The following is a 19,292-nucleotide window of genomic DNA, read 5'->3' as shown; positions in this document are numbered from 1 at the left end:
TTTAGGGTTTAATCTAATTGAGCTAACGAGTCGAGCCACGAGCCGAGATGACCCTGGATCAAGCTCGCTCGTTTAGAAATTGAACTGAGTCGAGCCGAGCTCATTTAGAAATGAGCTTTTTCTAGCCGAGTTTTTTTCAAGCTATTTTCAATCAAGCCGCAGACTTTTTGAACAGTCATACTCTCCGTTTTCATCACCCTTCAATGAGAGATACACATTTCCCTCATTTTCTATCATTGTCCACCATCCCACTATTTAATATTATGAGAAAAATGAAAAAGGAAAAAAAATTGACTATCCACCGACCAACGTGACCATGGTCAGTGGCCTCATGTCACTACTGAAATGAGGAAGAGAGGGGGTTGGGGGACGATGTTCATTGGCCTCATTTGAATGAGGGGGCTGTCACGTAGGACCAGTGAAGGTTGCCAACTAATCCATACCCACTAGCCCGAGTGCAAATGGGAAGGGTCAAAAGACGACACACAAGCGATAAGATGGAAAATGGGTTGTTACTTTTTATTTTAATGGTTTCAGCTTTACTAGATATGTTACGAAAGGGGTGGATGACGGTGTCGAATAACAATAGTTTGGTGGGATGAGTTGAAGATGTGTTATTGGTATATTAATTAGTTAACTTAAAAGAAGTTAAAAGGGTTGTCCCCGTAATGGTGGTTGATGTGAAAGTCAAATGGGATTTCACACCCTTACTTTGGTGGTTTAACTGACAAAATAATTAATATTTAATCTGTTCAAAAAGTTATTATTTAATATTTTTTAGTATAAAAATGTGAATGGTGAATATGATTAGTTGAAAAAAATTGAGTCATGGAGAATCATGGTGAATTACCAATCAGTGAAGGTATGCCAACTAGATTCATGGGGGGGCGGGCGGGGGCACCTTGAAATAGTTATTACGAAGTTGAACAAGTTCTTGATCCATGTTCCCCGCCCACTTAACTCTAATATTTCTGATATGTTTATGACATAAACCAAATTTCCAGTAAATAGTTATATACAAGTCTCTCTTTTAAAAAAACAAAGGGTATTTTGATCATTTCACACATGTTTAACAAAAAGTTAATGCTAACACCCACATTTCTAAAAATCAAAACTACAAACCCCAAACTCAATACTTTTATACCTAAAATCCGTAACCCATCACCTACGTTAAACTCGATGGACCATTCGTGTAATTAACTTAAAATCAACTAGTATTTACAACCCCCGCGTTGCGGCGAAGGTGTAAAATCTTGTATTTACATATCCACTCCACTCGAAAGCATGAAGTTACCACCACCACTACCTTCGTTCGCCATCCCCTCTCTCGCAATCAATAACTAACTTTAACCACTAAGAAAAAGTAACAAAAAGTAGACGTAAAACGTTGAACCACACACGCTCATTGCATCGTGTTAACACACAAAAATTAGACTGAATAAAATATAGAAAAAAATAACTAAGTCAACTTAACATTTACGCGTTGCGATTGAGCTGTTAAACGGGAAAATAGACATAACATTCAATCACACGCATGCGTTGCAGCGCGTTAACTCGTTAAATACAAACATAAACGTTAAACAAAAAAATATAAACGATGAAAAGCATATGGCACCAGAGTTGAAAGTGGAAAAATATATTTTGTGACTTATTTGTAAACTATGAAAAAGTGTAGGGACCAAAAGTAAAAAAATGAAATATAAAAATAAATATAATATGATACAAACTTGAATGCACAATGTACAAGATACTAAAGGTTGTTTCTCCCATTTTTATTATTATATAAATTTGAACAAATTAAATAATAATATTTTCTTTCTGTTGCCACGTGGTAACTCATATATACATACAAACGAAACAATTCAATTCAGAACACATGAAACCTAACAAACTTCTCAATTTTCTGCAACACATTATCAATTGAATCTCTTGTTCAACACGCAAACAATCACACAATCTCAATTCACCTTCACTTTTATTATTATTATTATTATTATTATGGATCCGGAGATGATCCGACTGGCTCAAGAGCAAATGAGTCGCATGTCACCTGCAGACTTATCCAGGATCCAACAACAGGTTCATTGTTTTATTTTATATTAATATTAATAATATTAACTGAGAAAACAATTATAGTTTAATTAAGCCAATTTGTTCCTAAATTAGGTCATGTGTGTTTTAATTTAGCCTGATGCATGTACATTTGGTGACATTATATTATTATGTATAATTGTGATACTTATAGATGTAAATCAGTTATACCTGCATTTGGTTTGTTGCATGTACATTGTTTGTGACTTTGTGTTCGTCTAGTTAAGCTTTTATCAGAAGGATTACTCTGTAGAGAATAATAGTAACCAAGCTTGACAAATTTAGTAATAATTGAGAAAAAATAATCAACTGCGAAAAATGAAAAAAAAAAAACAGAAAAATTGCAAAAAAAAAAACCCAGAAAAATTGCAAAAAAAAAATAGTTTTTTTTTTTTGCAATTTAAAAATTATTTTTCTCAATTTTTACTAATTTTTTTAATTTAAAAAAAATATTTTGCCCAACGTCAAACTATTTAAAAAAAAACCTACATAACATGCTATTCAGGTAAAATATCTAGGATTATAACACAAAGGAAACTTTAGTGACCTGATTGGAACAAAAGATCTTATGAGTGACCTGATTGGAACAATTTCCAAACTTGGTTACTATTCTATAGAGTTATCCCTTTATCGGAGAAGCGAACGGTTCATCAACACAAACAATGTTTTATTTGATTTGGCTAACTGAGAATGGTTAGTGTCACAGGTTTGGTCCGGCCTGTAAACGAACCGAACCGAAAAAGGAGTTGTTCATGTTCGTTCGTTGAGCTTTTATTGGACAAGCGAACGGTTCACGAACAACCGAATGAAATTTCTTATTCATGTTCGTTCATTAAGGAAATGAACTTTTTTGTGAAACATGAACAAGGCCTTGTTCATGTTCGTTCGTGAAGCATTTATCGGACAAGCAAATGGTTCATGAACAGCTAACTGAACGAAATCTTGTCTGTGTTCGTTCATTAAGGAGATGAACTTTTTAGTGAAAAACCGAACACGGCCTTGTTCGTGGTTGTCTGTTAAGCTTTTATTGGACAAGCGAAAGATTCATGAACACCAAACCGAATGAAATTTCTTGGCCGTGTTTGTTCATTAAGGAAATGAAAACGGTTCGCAAATGGTCAGTGTCAAAGGTTCGGTCCAGCTACAAGTTTGTGTTGGTGTTTTTTCAGCATTCGTATTTATATACTAATTCTACATGTAACTTAATCATACAATACTTATATATATTTTTGTTTTACAGTTAATAATTTTGCTTAAATATATATGATTAGATTAGAAAAGTCAAAAGTCACTAAAAAATATAAAAAAACCTTAAATGAACAAACAAACATTAACGGACTTAAACGAATGTAAACGAACATGTTATCGAACGTTCACGAACACAACTGAACGAACATGGACTTTGTTCGTGTTCGTTAATTTAGTTAAGCGAACAAATTTCTTGTTCATGTTCGTTTATTTATTAAACGAACTTCCTGCCGAACAGTTCGCCGAATATATGGTTTGTTTACAGCCCTACGACTGCAAGCATACATATCTTTATTTAATTTATCTGGTGATGTGTGAAACTGCAGATGATGTCTAATCCTGAGTTGATGAAAATGGCGTCCAATAGCATGAAAAATATGAAACCTGAGGATTTGAGGCGTGCTGCAGAACAGCTGAAGTATACTCAGCCAGATCAAATGGCTGAGATTGGTGCCAAGATGGCAAATTCAACACCCGAGGAGTTTGTTGCTATGAGTAGCAGGGCGGATGCACAAATAAACTATCAGTTAAGTGCAGCCCAAATGTTGAAGCAAAAGGTAACTGACTGTTGATATTCTTACCGGTCTTATATACGAACCATAAGTTATTTTATTCCAAGATAACTAGCATGATCACAAGGCTTTATTTCCGTTTTGGTAGGGGAACGAGCTTCACAGTCAGGGAATGTACAATGAGGCATTGGAGAAGTATTTAAGGGTTTGCATTCTGAACCTTTTTTCATTATGTATCTGATGTACATATGTAATGTCATCTGTAAGCTTTCAACACTAATTGTTTCATCTGTTTATGTATTTATGTTAACCAGGCAAAAAACAATGTAAAAGATGTACCCACATCTAAAGGAGGAACTCTTCTTTTGGCCTGCTCTCTTAATTTGATGGTATGTTACTTAAAGACAAGCCAATTTGACGAGTGCATAAAAGAAGGTATTGAGGTATGTGCAAAAGTTATTTGTTTCAAGATTTATGTTATTCATTTTATTTTATCATCGTGGCATAATCTGGTCATCAACGTATAGTTCTATTAGGGATTTAATAAATGTTTTTTTTTTCATCAAACCATTGGGAGATCAATGATATAATGATAAATGCTCCTATATTCGGATTTTTTCAGGTATTGGCAACTGATACTAAAAATGTTAAAGCTCTTTACAGGAGAGGTCAAGCATATAAAAGTTTAGGGCAACTTGAAGTGAGTAATATTTAAATCATATTTATATCATTATGTTACTTTACTTGTTATTATATCTATCAATCTGATGGAATTCATAATATTGTTAGAACGCAGTGTCAGACTTGAAAAAAGCACTCGAATTTTCTCCTGATGATGAAACTATTGCTGATGTTTTAAGGTACATGTTGTGATGTTCGTTGGAATATTCTTTTTTATCTTATTTTTCTATCATTGTACAATGTTTTTCTCAGTTTCATACTTTTTTTCATTATACAGGGATGCCGAGGAAAAGTTGAATGCACACAGTGGCGAGGATATACCGAGGGGTACTTTGTGTTTTGCTGAATAATAAATAAATATTGACTGAATCATTTTAAGTTATCTCTCTTCTAAGACTTTGTATGCATTTTAACAGGCTTAAAAATAGAGGAAATTACTGATGAGGTCCCAATTCCCTTGTCTACAATGCATGAAACTTCATCTTCAGAAACTTCTTCCCAAAATACAAAGGAAATTAGCAAACAAACGGATAGTCAAAGTGAGTATCTTCCAACCAATACCGAGTATCTCCAATCTCTTAAAGATGACAAAGAATCTATCAGGTCTGCATACATTATAACCTTTTTTAGTCCCCATTGTTCCAAGATTTTATCTTTTATTCATTTGGAACACGCACTTATCGATGTTCGTTTTGTAGATCGTTTCAAAATTTTGTGTCTCAAGCTGATCCAGAAACTCTGGCATCTGTTGGTGGTGGAAAAGCTGAAGGGATATCTCCTGATATGGTGAAAGCTGCTTCAAATGTAATTACCAATATGCCCCCAGAAGAATTCCAAAATATGCTTGAAATGGCTGCTTCCTTTCAGGGGAATAACCCGTTAAACAGCTCAAATCGTGGGCCAGGCGTGTCACGTGTCACACCTGACATGCTTAAAACAGCAACTGATATGATGAACAAGATGCCACCAGAAGACCTCCAAACAATGTTCAAAATGTCATCTTCAACAGATGGCGGTTTACAATCTAATGGATCCAGATTGAATGTGAGCTCAGAAGTTCAAGAAAGATGCGAAAATACAACACTTAATGATGATATCGGTAATAGTAGTTCAAGTTTTGATATGCAGGATCAAATTAGGAGCCAACTGAATAATCCCGCTATGCGTGAGTACACTAATTACTGCTATATTATCTCGTATCTAATTGTATATCTTTAACACGATATGTGGTTAACTTTTGTAGATGATGTCATCAATGATGAAAAGTATGAGTCCAGACATGATGACAAACATGAGTGAACAGTTTGGACTTAAACTATCACGGGAAGATGCGGAAAGAGCTCATCAAGCAATGTCATCTCTATCACCTGAGAGCCTCGATAAAATGGTAAATATCATGTTCATTTCATAACAAATAATATGTTTAATATTGCACTTGTGCATAGTGCATAAAAGATGATCAAAGTAGCTGGAGCATGACGGTTACATAATCATCTTATGTATCACATTCAAAGCACTATGCAGACATGTATTATGCAGTTCTTGCAGTTCTCAACATATTATTGGCTATGATATATTGATATTGTTTCATATGTTGAGAATTGCAAGAACTGCTTTATAACTTGTACTATTTATTTTATAAATCTAGGCCTGTAAACGAACCGAACGTTCGGTGAACTGTTCGTGAATTGTTTGGCAAGAAGTTCGTTTATGTTTGTTTCTGTCTGTTTATTTATGTTTGTTTATGTATTAATGAAAAATAATTAAATATTATTTGGATGAGTCATCTACTTAAAGTATTATATTTGTTAATTTGTGTTCATATATGTTCATTTATCTTTGTTCAGTTATATTCGTTTAGATTTTAAACAAACGAACATAAACGAACACAAATGTTCATTTTTTAAATAAGCGAACATGAACATAAATACTTGTTCGATTAAGTGTTCATGTTCGCTTAAAGTTAAATGGACGAACAAAAACATGCCCTTGTTCGTGTTCGTTCAATTCGTTTACATGCTTTCATTATTCAGATTGATGAATACATCGGTCTTAATCTCTAGGCTCTGTCGATTTTATTTGTGTTCGTTTATGTTCGTGAACACATTAATTTCCTTAATCAACAAAAACGAACATAAAATCTCGTTCGGTAAGTGTTCGTGAACATTATTTCCTTAACGAACGAACACGAACAAGGCCTTGTTTGTGTTCGTTCGGTTTGTTTACGACCCTATATAAATCGACTAAAATGCATGTAGCCTTGTGTGTGTTTTCTTTAAATCTCGTGTTTCGACAGATGAAATGGGCAAATAGAATACAAAGAATCACTGAAGGTGCAAGAAATACAAAAAACTGGCTACTTGGAAGGAATGGGTTAGTTATGGCAATAACAATGCTCTTGCTTGCGGTTTTTGTCCATTGGCTGGGCTATTTTGGTAATTAACTGGTATATTATTTTAACCAACTCAAGACTCATAGCAAACCGTATAGCGTCCAGTTAAAAGAGCAATACTAAATGCAACATTTTTCTTTTCGTCGATTAATGTTGTAAGAGTAAAGAATATCTTAACATCTTTGACAAAGCCTTTGTTTCTGTTGGTCTCTGTTTGTGTGGTATGTTACTATGTTAAGGTACATTAGTTATGCTATATCAGATATTTTGGTACATTTGTATGGTTAAAGACGAAGCCCCCTATTCGTATACAAAATGAAGACTTGAGCGGGATTACTCGACTTGCCAACCTGTTTAACGAAAAAGGTCAACCTACTAACCTGTTAATGGCGTGTTCAACCATTTTTTTACAACCCACCAACTGATTAACGTGTTCACAACTTGATTATTAACCATCAATCCGTTTGACATATTTAAATAATTGGGTCAAATGAGTTGTGTTAGAGTTATATGATTTTAAGTGTGTGCGAGGTTAGAGTGGATATCTTGACATGATTTTGGCCCAATGTTATCCAGGTGATGTAAGGTGTCTCATTTCCAAGAGGCCGTGTTGAGCTATTTTTAGCTAGGCCCAAATTCATAATTAACCGACCCGCTGTAAGTATAACATTCAAAACCGACTAATCGAAACTGCCATAACCGATTGGTTATGGTTATCCATTAACCAACATCTCAGTTTTGGTTATGGGTTTGGATCAAAATAGACCCATGCACACACCTAATTATATTGTGTCTTTACAAAACAATTTATGTATGCTTTAAAGATAACAGAAATTGCTGGAAATATTTTAAAAGGGAAATACAATGTTGTTTAGAAAACATAATCTTTTGCTGAAAACAATATAAAACCACTTAAAATAGAAAACCAAAAAAAAAATCATAAAAACAATATCTTTTATAGATATAAATTATTTCAAGATAAAATTGTAAACCCCAAGTTACACTTGTAGCCATGAGACAATAACAATTTGTGATTCCACATGTGGTCACATGCAATGCTTGGCCACAACACTGGCATTTTTGTGTGTGACAAAACCTTATTATAAAACAAAATCCATATAGTACAATTTACACTACCTCATATTATTATTGTGTGTAAGTAACCAATGCATGTGATTCCTTCTAAGTTTTCATTCTCTCATTCATGTCCATTCAACCACTTCATATCCACTTATTATTCATAGTTTCCTACTACTCTAATTCACATCTATGTGGCACACTAAGTAAGTCTCAAACCTTAAATTTTCATTTTTATGGTTTCAGTTTCTTATTATCTTTTATTGGTATATTGGTTTTTATTAATATTGATTATCGTCTTTTGGTCACTGCCGGTCCCAACTAACGAATTGGGTGCTGCTGACGGTCCCAACTTTTAACGTATTTGTTCCTAACGGTCAGCGAGTAACAGAATCTTAACGCCATTAGTTGCAGGTTGCCGGTAAAACGTATTTGGACAGAAATGTCACATTTTTTGCCCCAAAAATGTGAGTTTTCCGGGGGAAAACATTTCTCCGGCAACCTGCAACTAACGGTGTTAAGATTCTGTTAATTGCGGATCCTTAGAAACATATACATTAAAAGTTGGGACCGTCAGCAACCAATTCGTTAGTTGGGACCGGCAGTGACCAAAAGATGATAGTCTGGATTAATAAAAACCAATATACCTTTTTTATTTTGATATTTATGAAGCTTTGATGGCAGGATTGAATAAAGATTAAAGATACAAACATGGGGAAAGTGGATTAAAACACTCCTTGGTATCAAGAAAACCGAAAAGCCGGATGATAATGGAAATGTTAGTATAAAATGTATATTCTAGTAAGTGTTGTAATATCGGTCTAGGCGGCAGAGTACTCAGTTTAACCGGATTTTTGTTGTTTTCCACCGATTTTCGTTGTTTTTCACGTATTTTCACCAATTTTCGCTTTTTTCATGGAGACATCTTGGAAGACGAGAATTAAATAATTACTATGCCTATAATATTAAAGAAAGAATATGAATTTTTTAAATAATTTATTATTTGAATGTGTATATTTTTTTAAATTAATATTCATGTTTTTTTTTATAAATAGTAGTAAACTTTTGATATTTGACATGCATATAATTTCCTGAAAATTAATCTTTTTATAATTTACTATGTCCGAGTAGTCCCCGCCTAGGCCGAGTACTCACAACTCCTCAGTCAACAGATCTGAGGCGCCTTACGACTTCTGCAACCATCGTATATATATTTATCATGTGTAAAAACCGTTTCAGATAACATTTAACTTTGGAAAGCTTCGACACCGGAGAAAGAATTCTGTAGAGATCAATAATAATATTATTCATGCAGAGTTAGTTGAAGATCTGCATAGCAATGCAGCTCCATATATTGCCAATGTGTAAGGCCCCGAACCCGGTGACCCTACTTTAGCGTCGGATTTACTCATAAACACAGTTCTTCAAATCAGAGTTTATTAAAACTTTTCGCGGAATATAAAACATCAATCATTTGTTACAAAACATTAAATCTTTTCTTTGATACCATAACACAAAACTTTATATTTAAAACATCTTTACTTCTTTCTTCAGATGCCAGCCGTTCAATCCATGCCGTGTGTCATCCTCATGCTAACTCTATAATCAGCTCACCTGCGTGCATACTAAAAGTCAGCTACGCTGAGTGAGTTCTAGTTAATCGAACGCCATACAATACATACACATACACACATATCCGTAGGTACATATCCATACTTCACTAGTTACCCTTCTGTTCTACATACATACTTGCTACCATACATACATACATATCTACAATCACTAACCTCAGTCTACCGAGAGTACGTTCATAGTTCACCGTCTATACCTGTACTCAAGGTCGTGAACACGTACAAGGTTCGCAGTCCTTACCTATGTTCACCATTTATGGTACGTACAAGGATCGCGGTCCTTCCCTATACCATAGTACATTCACAACACGTACAAGGTTCGCAGTCCTTCCCTATGTTGCAACCTAATTCATAGCACGTACGAGGTTCGCAGTCCTCCCCTATGCTACAAAATCAGCACGTATAAGGTTCACAGTCCTTTCCTATGCTGAACTACATCCACAACACGTACAAGGTTCGCAGTCCTTCCCTATGTTGCAACCTAATTCATAGCACGTACGAGGTTCGCAGTCCTCCCCTATGCTACAAAATCAGCACGTATAAGGTTCACAGTCCTTTCCTATGCTGAACTACATCCACAACACGTACAAGGTTCGCACTCCTTCCCTATGTTGCAACCTAATTCATAGCACGTACGAGGTTCGCAGTCCTCCCCTATGCTACAAATACAGCACGTATAAGGTTCACAGTCCTTTCCTATGCTGACGCCTATCTACATTACGTATAAGGTTCGCAGTCCTTATCTACGTTTACATATATCATCTACTTCACGTATAAGGCTCGCAGTCCTTAACTACGCCATTACCAGCCGAGTCTATGTCCGACAGAAGCTAGAGGGATTTGCCATCCTAACTTACTATGTCGAACGTAGAACTCACATGCCATTCGTGTACCTATATACACATACTTACATTATAATATAAGAACACTCTAGGCATTCTTTACCTCATTCATTTAACAACCATACCCCTTGTCGTTACGTGCAATATCCGAAGATCGTTCACGCTCCGACAAGTATTCATTTGAAATATTCATACATCTTCGATATATAATATTCGTACCTTTATTTTTAACCTGACAGTACGCGCAATATCCGAAGATCGTTCGCGTACCGACAAACAATCATTCATATCTATCACACATATCACATATGACATACACTTATCACTTAGGATAAATGTATTAACAACACATCGAGTATGCACACAGCCCCGAAAACATAACAAGGAATGGGGCTAGAAACTCACCTGAATTCTGCTTCTTTTTCTGATAGCTGTAAATCCCTTCTCTATCTGAGCTCGGCTGACTGTACAAGTTACACGTATCAATACTCGTCTGATCTAATCTGGTGGCCTAGTATTAGCTTACTTTAACTTATCGCTTTATAAATTATTTTCTAATCAAACTTGGCTTTAGGCGAAGTTAACCCTCGGGCGAACTTAGCTTCAGGCGAAGTTAAACCTTAGGCGAACTTGGCTTCAGGCGAAGTTAAACCTTAGGCGAACTTGGCTTCAGGCGAAGTTAAACCTTAGGCGAACTTGGCTTCAGGCGAAGTCATCCTTAGGCGAACTTGGCTTCAGGCGAAGTTATCCTTAGGCGAACTTGGCCGTAGGCGAAGTTATCCTTAGGCGAAGTTACGCTTGAAGGCGAAGTTCATCAGGCGAACTTAATCTTGCAGGCGAAGTTATCGCGCTGCAGATCTGTTTGCCCATAAATCCTTCGTTTCTTAGCCAAATAACTCGATTTTGGTACCCACGGAATCGTATGATCGGCGCCTACAAATCCCAACCATCAAATCGGCCTAAAATCGACGTTTTAGGGGTCCGATTTGGGCAGTTTGGGTTTCGGGTCCGGTTAACCCATCCAATCCTAACCATTTTCAGTAATATTAGCTTTGTTGGATTTGTTCTTACCTTACCAACTCAGATCTATCAACAAAATCTCGGGCCTCGGCTTCGAATCTTGATCGGTTAGAATGTGTGTGTTTTGAGTGTGAAGAAATAGATGTAAATGAAGATATTCTTGGGATTTTGGGGGTATTTATATCCCTGAAATCCCATTCTCATTTAACCCATCTCAAATAATCCAACACTAGCCCGACTCATACCAACTCCTACTCTATTATTTATTTCCCGAACCCGAGTCAACTTTCCCTCTATTATTAAGTAATATAATTAATATCATTTTGGAAATTTCGGGATGTTACAAGTCTTCCCTCCTTAAAGAGGTTTCGTCCCCGAAACCTAACTTATTCCCTATAAAAGGAAAACTTCTTATATTTACACGCTTTATTGAATCGCCTTCGTTTTCTATGTTACCCTTCTTACTTCCGGTTTTGCAGTCATCGAATGGTGGTCATGTGTATTAGCTATTTAAGGTAGCTTGTCCATGAGGCCCTCGATGTACCAAGTCTCGTTTCGATCTTTAAGAGGCTTTGTCTTATATCATATTAATGCTAAAGCCTAAGTCGACACTCTATCACAACATGTCAATTTATCATGACTAACATGCATTCAGACAATTCGTACCATAATTAATAAACACCAGTATAAATTTCAACATAAAACAACACGCATCGAGTCATCAATAAGTTACACATAGATTTAATACTTATGGCTAGCATCTAGCCTTCTTGAATGTCTTCTCTAAGCATACGGAGGAATCTGTTAAACCTCAAGCACTCTTTTCTCCTTCATGTCCTCCCTTTGGCTTCTTGCAATCCCTTGCTAGGTGCCCACGTCCTCCACAGTTGTGACACCTATGGTAATCATCACATTCCCAAGAGGAATGTCCTGCTCTTCCACACCTGTAGCAAACACCTAATCCCTTTCTGCACTCTCCGGGGTGTCTCTTCCCACATTTTTCACAAGCAGTGAACCCCTCTTGCCTTGCCTTCTTTTTGCGTGGATCCACCTCATTGGCTTCCTCTGGTTCTGGGGTTGGGTTCTTTTCCTTCTTTTCCCCCACCGTTCTTGCTCCCCCACAATCCCTAGCTAAGTGACCCGACTTACCACACTTATAACATTTCTGGTCCTCGGTGCAATCACGAGTTATGTGTCCCTTCTTCCCACATCAGTAGCACTGATTTGGACCAGCCTTGCATTCTCCTAGGTGCATCTTCCCGCACACTTTGCATGTTTCCCTTCCCGCGTCCTTTGGTATCTTCTTCCCCGCATACTCCACGACATCTACAGATCCTTTGGTTCCTTTCGCTCCTCCCTTATCATCATCACCCTTCTTCCCGTCTCCTCCTGCCTTCTCAGTGGCCCTTGCATGGTTTTCGGCAGACTTGTCAGTACGAAATTTCTTCTCTGCAGCAGCTACAGCGTAAGAAATGGCAAATTGAGTAACAGGATCCAGCTGATACCCTTCATTGCTGCTTGGTCCTTGCAAAGTTTCACTTTTATCCTTTTTCGTGGTAGTAACTAGTTCTTCAGAAGGTTCTCGGACAACGCGTATTCCAAGAGGACGTCCAGTGTGACCTCCCTTACCAACAATCCTTTTTGCTCCAGCCATTAGTATTCTAAAAGGGAAAACACAAACATCCTCACTCAAGGAACTATATAGTACAAGGATAGCAAGGCTGACAGGTAATAACAGTGGCCAGCTGTGACTAGCTGATCACGTTGCTTTCCGTGTCCTATACACTTCCCTTTATGAGTTTATTTGTGCTGGTTCTACTTAAGCAGTTAGTCAAATCAAACAATCAATTATTCCTATCCCTGTCGTTCACATATCTTTCCTTTCTCCTTAACATATATCATTTAATCATACACTTTACCTTTACTGATCTTACTTGAGCGACACATGGCATTCTTGGACTGGCATCTTCTTTCCTTTCTTACTTAAATCTCATTCTCTGTTCGAGTCTAAGCATGTAGGATGCTTAAATCTCTTGAACTTATGCTCTGATACCAACTTGTAAGGCCCCGAACCCGGTGACCCTACTTTAGCGTCGGATTTACTCATAAACACAGTTCTTCAAATCAGAGTTTATTAAAACTTTTCGCGGAATATAAAACATCAATCATTTGTTACAAAACATTAAATCTTTTCTTTGATACCATAACACAAAACTTTATATTTAAAACATCTTTACTTCTTTCTTCAGATGCCAGCCGTTCAATCCATGCCGTGTGTCATCCTCATGCTAACTCTATAATCAGCTCACCTGCGTGCATACTAAAAGTCAGCTACGCTGAGTGAGTTCTAGTTAATCGAACGCCATACAATACATACACATACACACATATCCGTAGGTACATATCCATACTTCACTAGTTACCCTTCTGTTCTACATACATACTTGCTACCATACATACATACATATCTACAATCACTAACCTCAGTCTACCGAGAGTACGTTCATAGTTCACCGTCTATACCTGTACTCAAGGTCGTGAACACGTACAAGGTTCGCAGTCCTTACCTATGTTCACCATTTATGGTACGTACAAGGATCGCGGTCCTTCCCTATACCATAGTACATTCACAACACGTACAAGGTTCGCAGTCCTTCCCTATGTTGCAACCTAATTCATAGCACGTACGAGGTTCGCAGTCCTCCCCTATGCTACAAAATCAGCACGTATAAGGTTCACAGTCCTTTCCTATGCTGAACTACATCCACAACACGTACAAGGTTCGCAGTCCTTCCCTATGTTGCAACCTAATTCATAGCACGTACGAGGTTCGCAGTCCTCCCCTTTGCTACAAAATCAGCACGTATAAGGTTCACAGTCCTTTCCTATGCTGAACTACATCCACAACACGTACAAGGTTCGCACTCCTTCCCTATGTTGCAACCTAATTCATAGCACGTACGAGGTTCGCAGTCCTACCCTATGCTACAAATACAGCACGTATAAGGTTCACAGTCCTTTCCTATGCTGACGCCTATCTACATTACGTATAAGGTTCGCAGTCCTTATCTACGTTTACATATATCATCTACTTCACGTATAAGGCTCGCAGTCCTTAACTACGCCATTACCAGCCGAGTCTATGTCCGACAGAAGCTAGAGGGATTTGCCATCCTAACTTACTATGTCGAACGTAGAACTCACATGCCATTCGTGTACCTATATACACATACTTACATTATAATATAAGAACACTCTAGGCATTCTTTACCTCATTCATTTAACAACCATACCCCTTGTCGTTACGTGCAATATCCGAAGATCGTTCACGCTCCGACAAGTATTCATTTGAAATATTCATACATCTTCGATATATAATATTCGTACCTTTATTTTTAACCTGACAGTACGCGCAATATCCGAAGATCGTTCGCGTACCGACAAACAATCATTCATATCTATCACACATATCACATATGACATACACTTATCACTTAGGATAAATGTATTAACAACACATCGAGTATGCACACAGCCCCGAAAACATAACAAGGAATGGGGCTAGAAACTCACCTGAATTCTGCTTCTTTTTCTGATAGCTGTAAATCCCTTCTCTATCTGAGCTCCTGACTGTACAAGTTACACGTATCAATACTCGTCTGATCTAATCTGGTGGCCTAGTATTAGCTTACTTTAACTTATCGCTTTATAAATTATTTTCTAATCAAACTTGGCTTTAGGCGAAGTTAACCCTCGGGCGAACTTAGCTTCAGGCGAAGTTAAACCTTAGGCGAACTTGGCTTCAGGCGAAGTTAAACCTTAGGCGAACTTGGCTTCATGCGAAGTTAAACCTTAGGCGAACTTGGCTTCAGGCGAAGTCATCCTTAGGAGAACTTGGCTTCAGGCGAAGTTATCCTTAGGCGAACTTGGCCGTAGGCGAAGTTATCCTTAGGCGAAGTTACGCTTGAAGGCGAAGTTACGCTTGAAGGCGAAGTTACGCTTGAAGGCGAAGTTCATCAGGCGAACTTAATCTTGCAGGCGAAGTTATCGCGCTGCAGATCTGTTTGCCCATAAATCCTTCGTTTCTTAGCCAAATAACTCGATTTTGGTACCCACGGAATCGTATGATCGGCGCCTACAAATCCCAACCATCAAATCGGCCTAAAATCGACGTTTTAGGGGTCCGATTTGGGCAGTTTGGGTTTCGGGTCCGGTTAACCCATCCAATCCTAACCATTTTCAGTAATATTAGCTTTGTTGGATTTGTTCTTACCTTACCAACTCAGATCTATCAACAAAATCTCGGGTCTCGGCTTCGAATCTTGATCGGTTAGAATGTGTGTGTTTTGAGTGTGAAGAAATAGATGTAAATGAAGATATTCTTGGGATTTTGGGGGTATTTATATCCCTGAAATCCCATTCTCATTTAACCCATCTCAAATAATCCAACACTAGCCCGACTCATACCAACTCCTACTCTATTATTTATTTCCCGAACCCGAGTCAACTTTCCCTCTATTATTAAGTAATATAATTAATATCATTTTGGAAATTTCGGGATTTTACACAATGTACCCTCCACTTCACTCAAATTTCAAGATTCGTCCGGAACCAGATCACAAACTAGAGAAGAATGGGCAGCTATACGAATCCAAACCGCTTTTAGAGGAATTTTGGTAATGATTTTTTTATTATTTTTTATTTTTTTTATCATTGGTACATAATATTTCCTTACAGTTTAATATTTAAATTTTAAGTTGTATCAAATGCAGGCTAGGCGGGCCCTGCGCGCTTTAAAAGGGTTGGTGAGACTGCAAGCACTTGTGAGGGGGCATGCTGTGAGAAAACAAGCTGCGATAACTCTTCGGTGTATGCAAGCATTAGTTAGAGTTCAGGCTCGTGTTAAGGCTAGGCGTGCTTGCCTTTCGTTAGATCAACCGGCCCAGCCGCAGCTTCAAAATGAGGCCCGTGTTCGAGAAGTTGAGGTAAAAATATTCCACAGTTTCATAAACTTTCATCTTTAATGAGTCAAACATATGGACAAAAAGTGTTTCTAGTCAACTCAACACGAATATAAACACGGTGTTACCTCAACCTGTTTTGACCCGTTACCCACTTTTTTTGTTTATCTGTTTATTATTTTATGGTATATTGGTTTTAAATAATCCCAACTATCATTTTCTGGTAGTTGTCGGTCCCAACTAACGAAATAGCTAGTGAACCATACCACTTTTAAACATGTTTATTGCCAATGGTCCACGACTAACGGAAGCGTTACTCTGTTAGTCTCTGGTCATTGGAAAAATTTTTTGCAGAAAAACTAAGTTTTTTTAGTAAAAACATCAATTATTGAGGTCGTTGAACCCTGATGGTCACCAGAAAAACATTTTCCGTCGGAAAGTTCAACTTTTTCGGCCCAAACCTCTTTGTAACTTTAGACCGGACCTATAGAAACATTTTTAGTAAAAGTCCCAGTTATTGAGGTCGCTGGAACCCTAGAACTACCGTGGTGGTCAACGGTGGTGTTCAGGTTGAGTTTTCTAGCGTAAAATGAGTTTCTGGACGACCGGACACTAACGGAGTTACGCTTCCGTTAGTCGTGGACTATTGGAAGCAAACATGTTAAAAGGTGGGATTATTACCAGCCATTTTGGTTAGTTAGGACCGACAGCAACCAAAATGTGACAGTTGGGATTATTTAAAACCAATATACCTTATTTTATTGACAGGAAGGATGGTGTGATAGTGTTGGTTCGGTTGAAGAAATCCAAGCGAAGTTGATAAAAAGACAGGAAGCGGCTGCAAAACGTGAGCGAGCCAGGGCGTATGCTCTTGCTCATCAGGTAACATTAAATATTCTGAAATCTTAAATGTATGATACTTATGAAACAGGATCAAATACATTTTATTTTTAACTTGAAAACAATGAGAACCAATTTGCTGTTATCATTAGGTTTATTTTTATAGGTGTTTGCTGTTATTTTTTGTTCGTATTTGCTAATTTTCGATTATAAGACGTTATAAGTAATTGCTGATTTATATTTTGTTGTTATTATTAGATTTTTTTCTTTTGCTGTTATAAGTATTTGCTATTATTATTTTGTTCTTGATTTTGATTCTTTTGTTGTAATTTTTAGGTTTTTTTCTTAGTTATTATAAATCATTGTTTATGTAGATTGGTATTGTAGTTGGTATTGTTTGTTACGTTCTCATTTTTTTTTATAAATTAGTATTATTTCCTACGTTCTCATGTTAAAATTTAAATTGTACATGAACCTTACCCTGATACTTATAATGCACATGAGTTACTTGTATTTGTTGATATGTTGCAGTGGCAGGCGAGGTCAAGACAACAAACAGTCAACTCTGGATTTGAACCCGATAAAAGTAACTGGGGTTGGAACTGGCTGGAAAGATGGATGGCGGTTCGTCCCTAGGAAAACCGTTCTCTTGACATTAATACAAGAGATGATATCAAGATTCATGAAAACGGGTCGGCTAAACAAGACAAAGTACTTGTTGACTCGGTCAATGAGCCGAGCTTGAGACATGGTGTTGATTCTTTCTATAGAAGGTCAACTAGTATATTAGAACTACCTAACATGGTGTGTGTCAATACAAAGTCAAACTTGTTCGTTGACTCGGTCAATGAGCCGACCTTGAGACATGGTGTCGGGTCTAGACTCCATAGTAACGAAAATAAGCGATGTGCTTTGCCTGATAATGGTTAGTCCATACCTCTTTAACAGTTTTATTCAAGGTTCACACTGTTATTGTTTATGTAATTATGACAATAGTAAACTGTGGTTTTCGTCCATTTGGTTTGTCTAAATCTGCGGTTTTAGTCCAATAGTTTCAAATTTACGATTTTCGTTCCTGTGGTTTCATTTAACTTGCAATTAAACCTGAATTCACTAATTTCGTTAAGTTTGATTGCTAAACCAATGAGCGTGCCCTCCACGTGATAGGCAGTTTTGTCCTTTTTTTCCCAAATACACCCTAGCCCCTCACATGAGGGGGCTTGAGAATTAGATCTGAGATTTATTTGGGGAAAAAAAGGACAAATGAGGGGCATGCTAATGAGTTTAACGATCAGACATAACGGGGTTAATGAATTCAGGTTTAATTGCACGTGAAATGAAACCACGAGGACGAAAATAGCAAATTTAAAATTATTGGACTAAAACCGCAGATTTGGACAAACCACAAGGGTGAAAACCACAGTTTACTCTTATGACAAAAAAAAGTGTGAATTTTGTATATTTGAACAGGCAAAACAAGGCAAAGTCTCGGCGGTCAAATGACTCGTCAAACTGGTAAATCTGTTGCAAGAAGACTGAGCGTTTGACGAGCCTATGTTTGTATATAGATATAATATTATCATAAAGATGGAAAAGATCATTGGGTTCATTTGGGAATCTTGTAATTTTTGTTTCTTGATATATTTGTAAGTAGCAACAAATAATCAATTGGTGTTATAGATTGAGTGAGTTACATAGTTGGAATTTGGAAATGCAAGTATCTTGAAGAGATTTTGTTGTACAACTTTAAAAAGGTTAAATATGTACTCCTTTTATATTTATGTTATATGTATACATGCATGTGTTTTGTGTGTGATTATGGAGGCTCATGCATGTAGGTCTATACTTAAATTTGTATATGTACAATTCTATGTTAAAGATTAAAAACACAAACACACACATCTACCAACAGAAAATTTCCAAACTTTGTTTGTTTTTCATAGAGAAATTTATTATTTGCGTCCCTGTGATTTCAGTGCGGAGGCACATTTAGTCCC

The 19,292-nt window shown here is 37.1% G+C and overlaps 2 protein-coding genes across 2 annotated transcripts; both read left to right on the top strand.

The window, feature by feature from the left end:
• The first annotated feature begins 1,885 nt into the window (after positions 1 to 1,885).
• LOC143612791 (outer envelope protein 61-like) lies at positions 1,886 to 5,831 on the top strand. The gene is made up of 10 exons (XM_077086689.1): positions 1,886 to 2,079; positions 3,666 to 3,896; positions 4,000 to 4,056; positions 4,166 to 4,294; positions 4,474 to 4,551; positions 4,641 to 4,711; positions 4,810 to 4,859; positions 4,949 to 5,135; positions 5,231 to 5,697; positions 5,776 to 5,831. Exons 1-10 carry the CDS (start codon positions 1,999 to 2,001, stop codon positions 5,829 to 5,831), a joined length of 1,407 nt encoding a protein of 468 aa, XP_076942804.1. The 5' UTR covers positions 1,886 to 1,998.
• Positions 5,832 to 16,081: 10,250 nt separating this feature from the next.
• LOC143612786 (protein IQ-DOMAIN 5-like) lies at positions 16,082 to 18,174 on the top strand. The gene is made up of 4 exons (XM_077086686.1): positions 16,082 to 16,170; positions 16,267 to 16,479; positions 17,224 to 17,337; positions 17,827 to 18,174. The coding sequence occupies exons 2-4, from the start codon at positions 16,366 to 16,368 to the stop codon at positions 17,929 to 17,931; spliced, it is 333 nt and encodes a 110-aa protein (XP_076942801.1). The 5' UTR covers positions 16,082 to 16,170; positions 16,267 to 16,365; the 3' UTR covers positions 17,932 to 18,174.
• The last annotated feature ends 1,118 nt before the right edge of the window (positions 18,175 to 19,292 follow it).

This window comes from Bidens hawaiensis, unplaced genomic scaffold (genome assembly GCF_021521415.1).
Source record: "Bidens hawaiensis isolate Kalapana, Puna unplaced genomic scaffold, B.hawaiensis_p1.1 tig00035550_1, whole genome shotgun sequence".
NCBI classification, from domain to species: domain Eukaryota; kingdom Viridiplantae; phylum Streptophyta; class Magnoliopsida; order Asterales; family Asteraceae; genus Bidens; species Bidens hawaiensis.
The sequence above is the reverse complement of the archived record's forward strand: the minus strand, read 5'-3'. Positions and strand labels throughout refer to the sequence as shown.

Bases quoted from the DNA above. Each gene is read 5' to 3' on its own strand.
- LOC143612791 (XM_077086689.1), top strand. From the start codon at position 1,999: ATGGATCCGGAGATGATCCGACTGGCTCAAGAGCAAATGAGTCGCATG. The intron at 3,897-3,999 runs GTAACTGACTGT...CCGTTTTGGTAG, and splicing joins CCCAAATGTTGAAGCAAAAG to GGGAACGAGCTTCACAGTCA. The intron at 5,136-5,230 runs GTCTGCATACAT...TTCGTTTTGTAG, and splicing joins GATGACAAAGAATCTATCAG to ATCGTTTCAAAATTTTGTGT.
- LOC143612786 (XM_077086686.1), top strand. From the start codon at position 16,366: ATGCAAGCATTAGTTAGAGTTCAGGCTCGTGTTAAGGCTAGGCGTGCT. The intron at 16,480-17,223 runs GTAAAAATATTC...TTTTATTGACAG, and splicing joins CCCGTGTTCGAGAAGTTGAG to GAAGGATGGTGTGATAGTGT. The intron at 17,338-17,826 runs GTAACATTAAAT...GATATGTTGCAG, and splicing joins CGTATGCTCTTGCTCATCAG to TGGCAGGCGAGGTCAAGACA.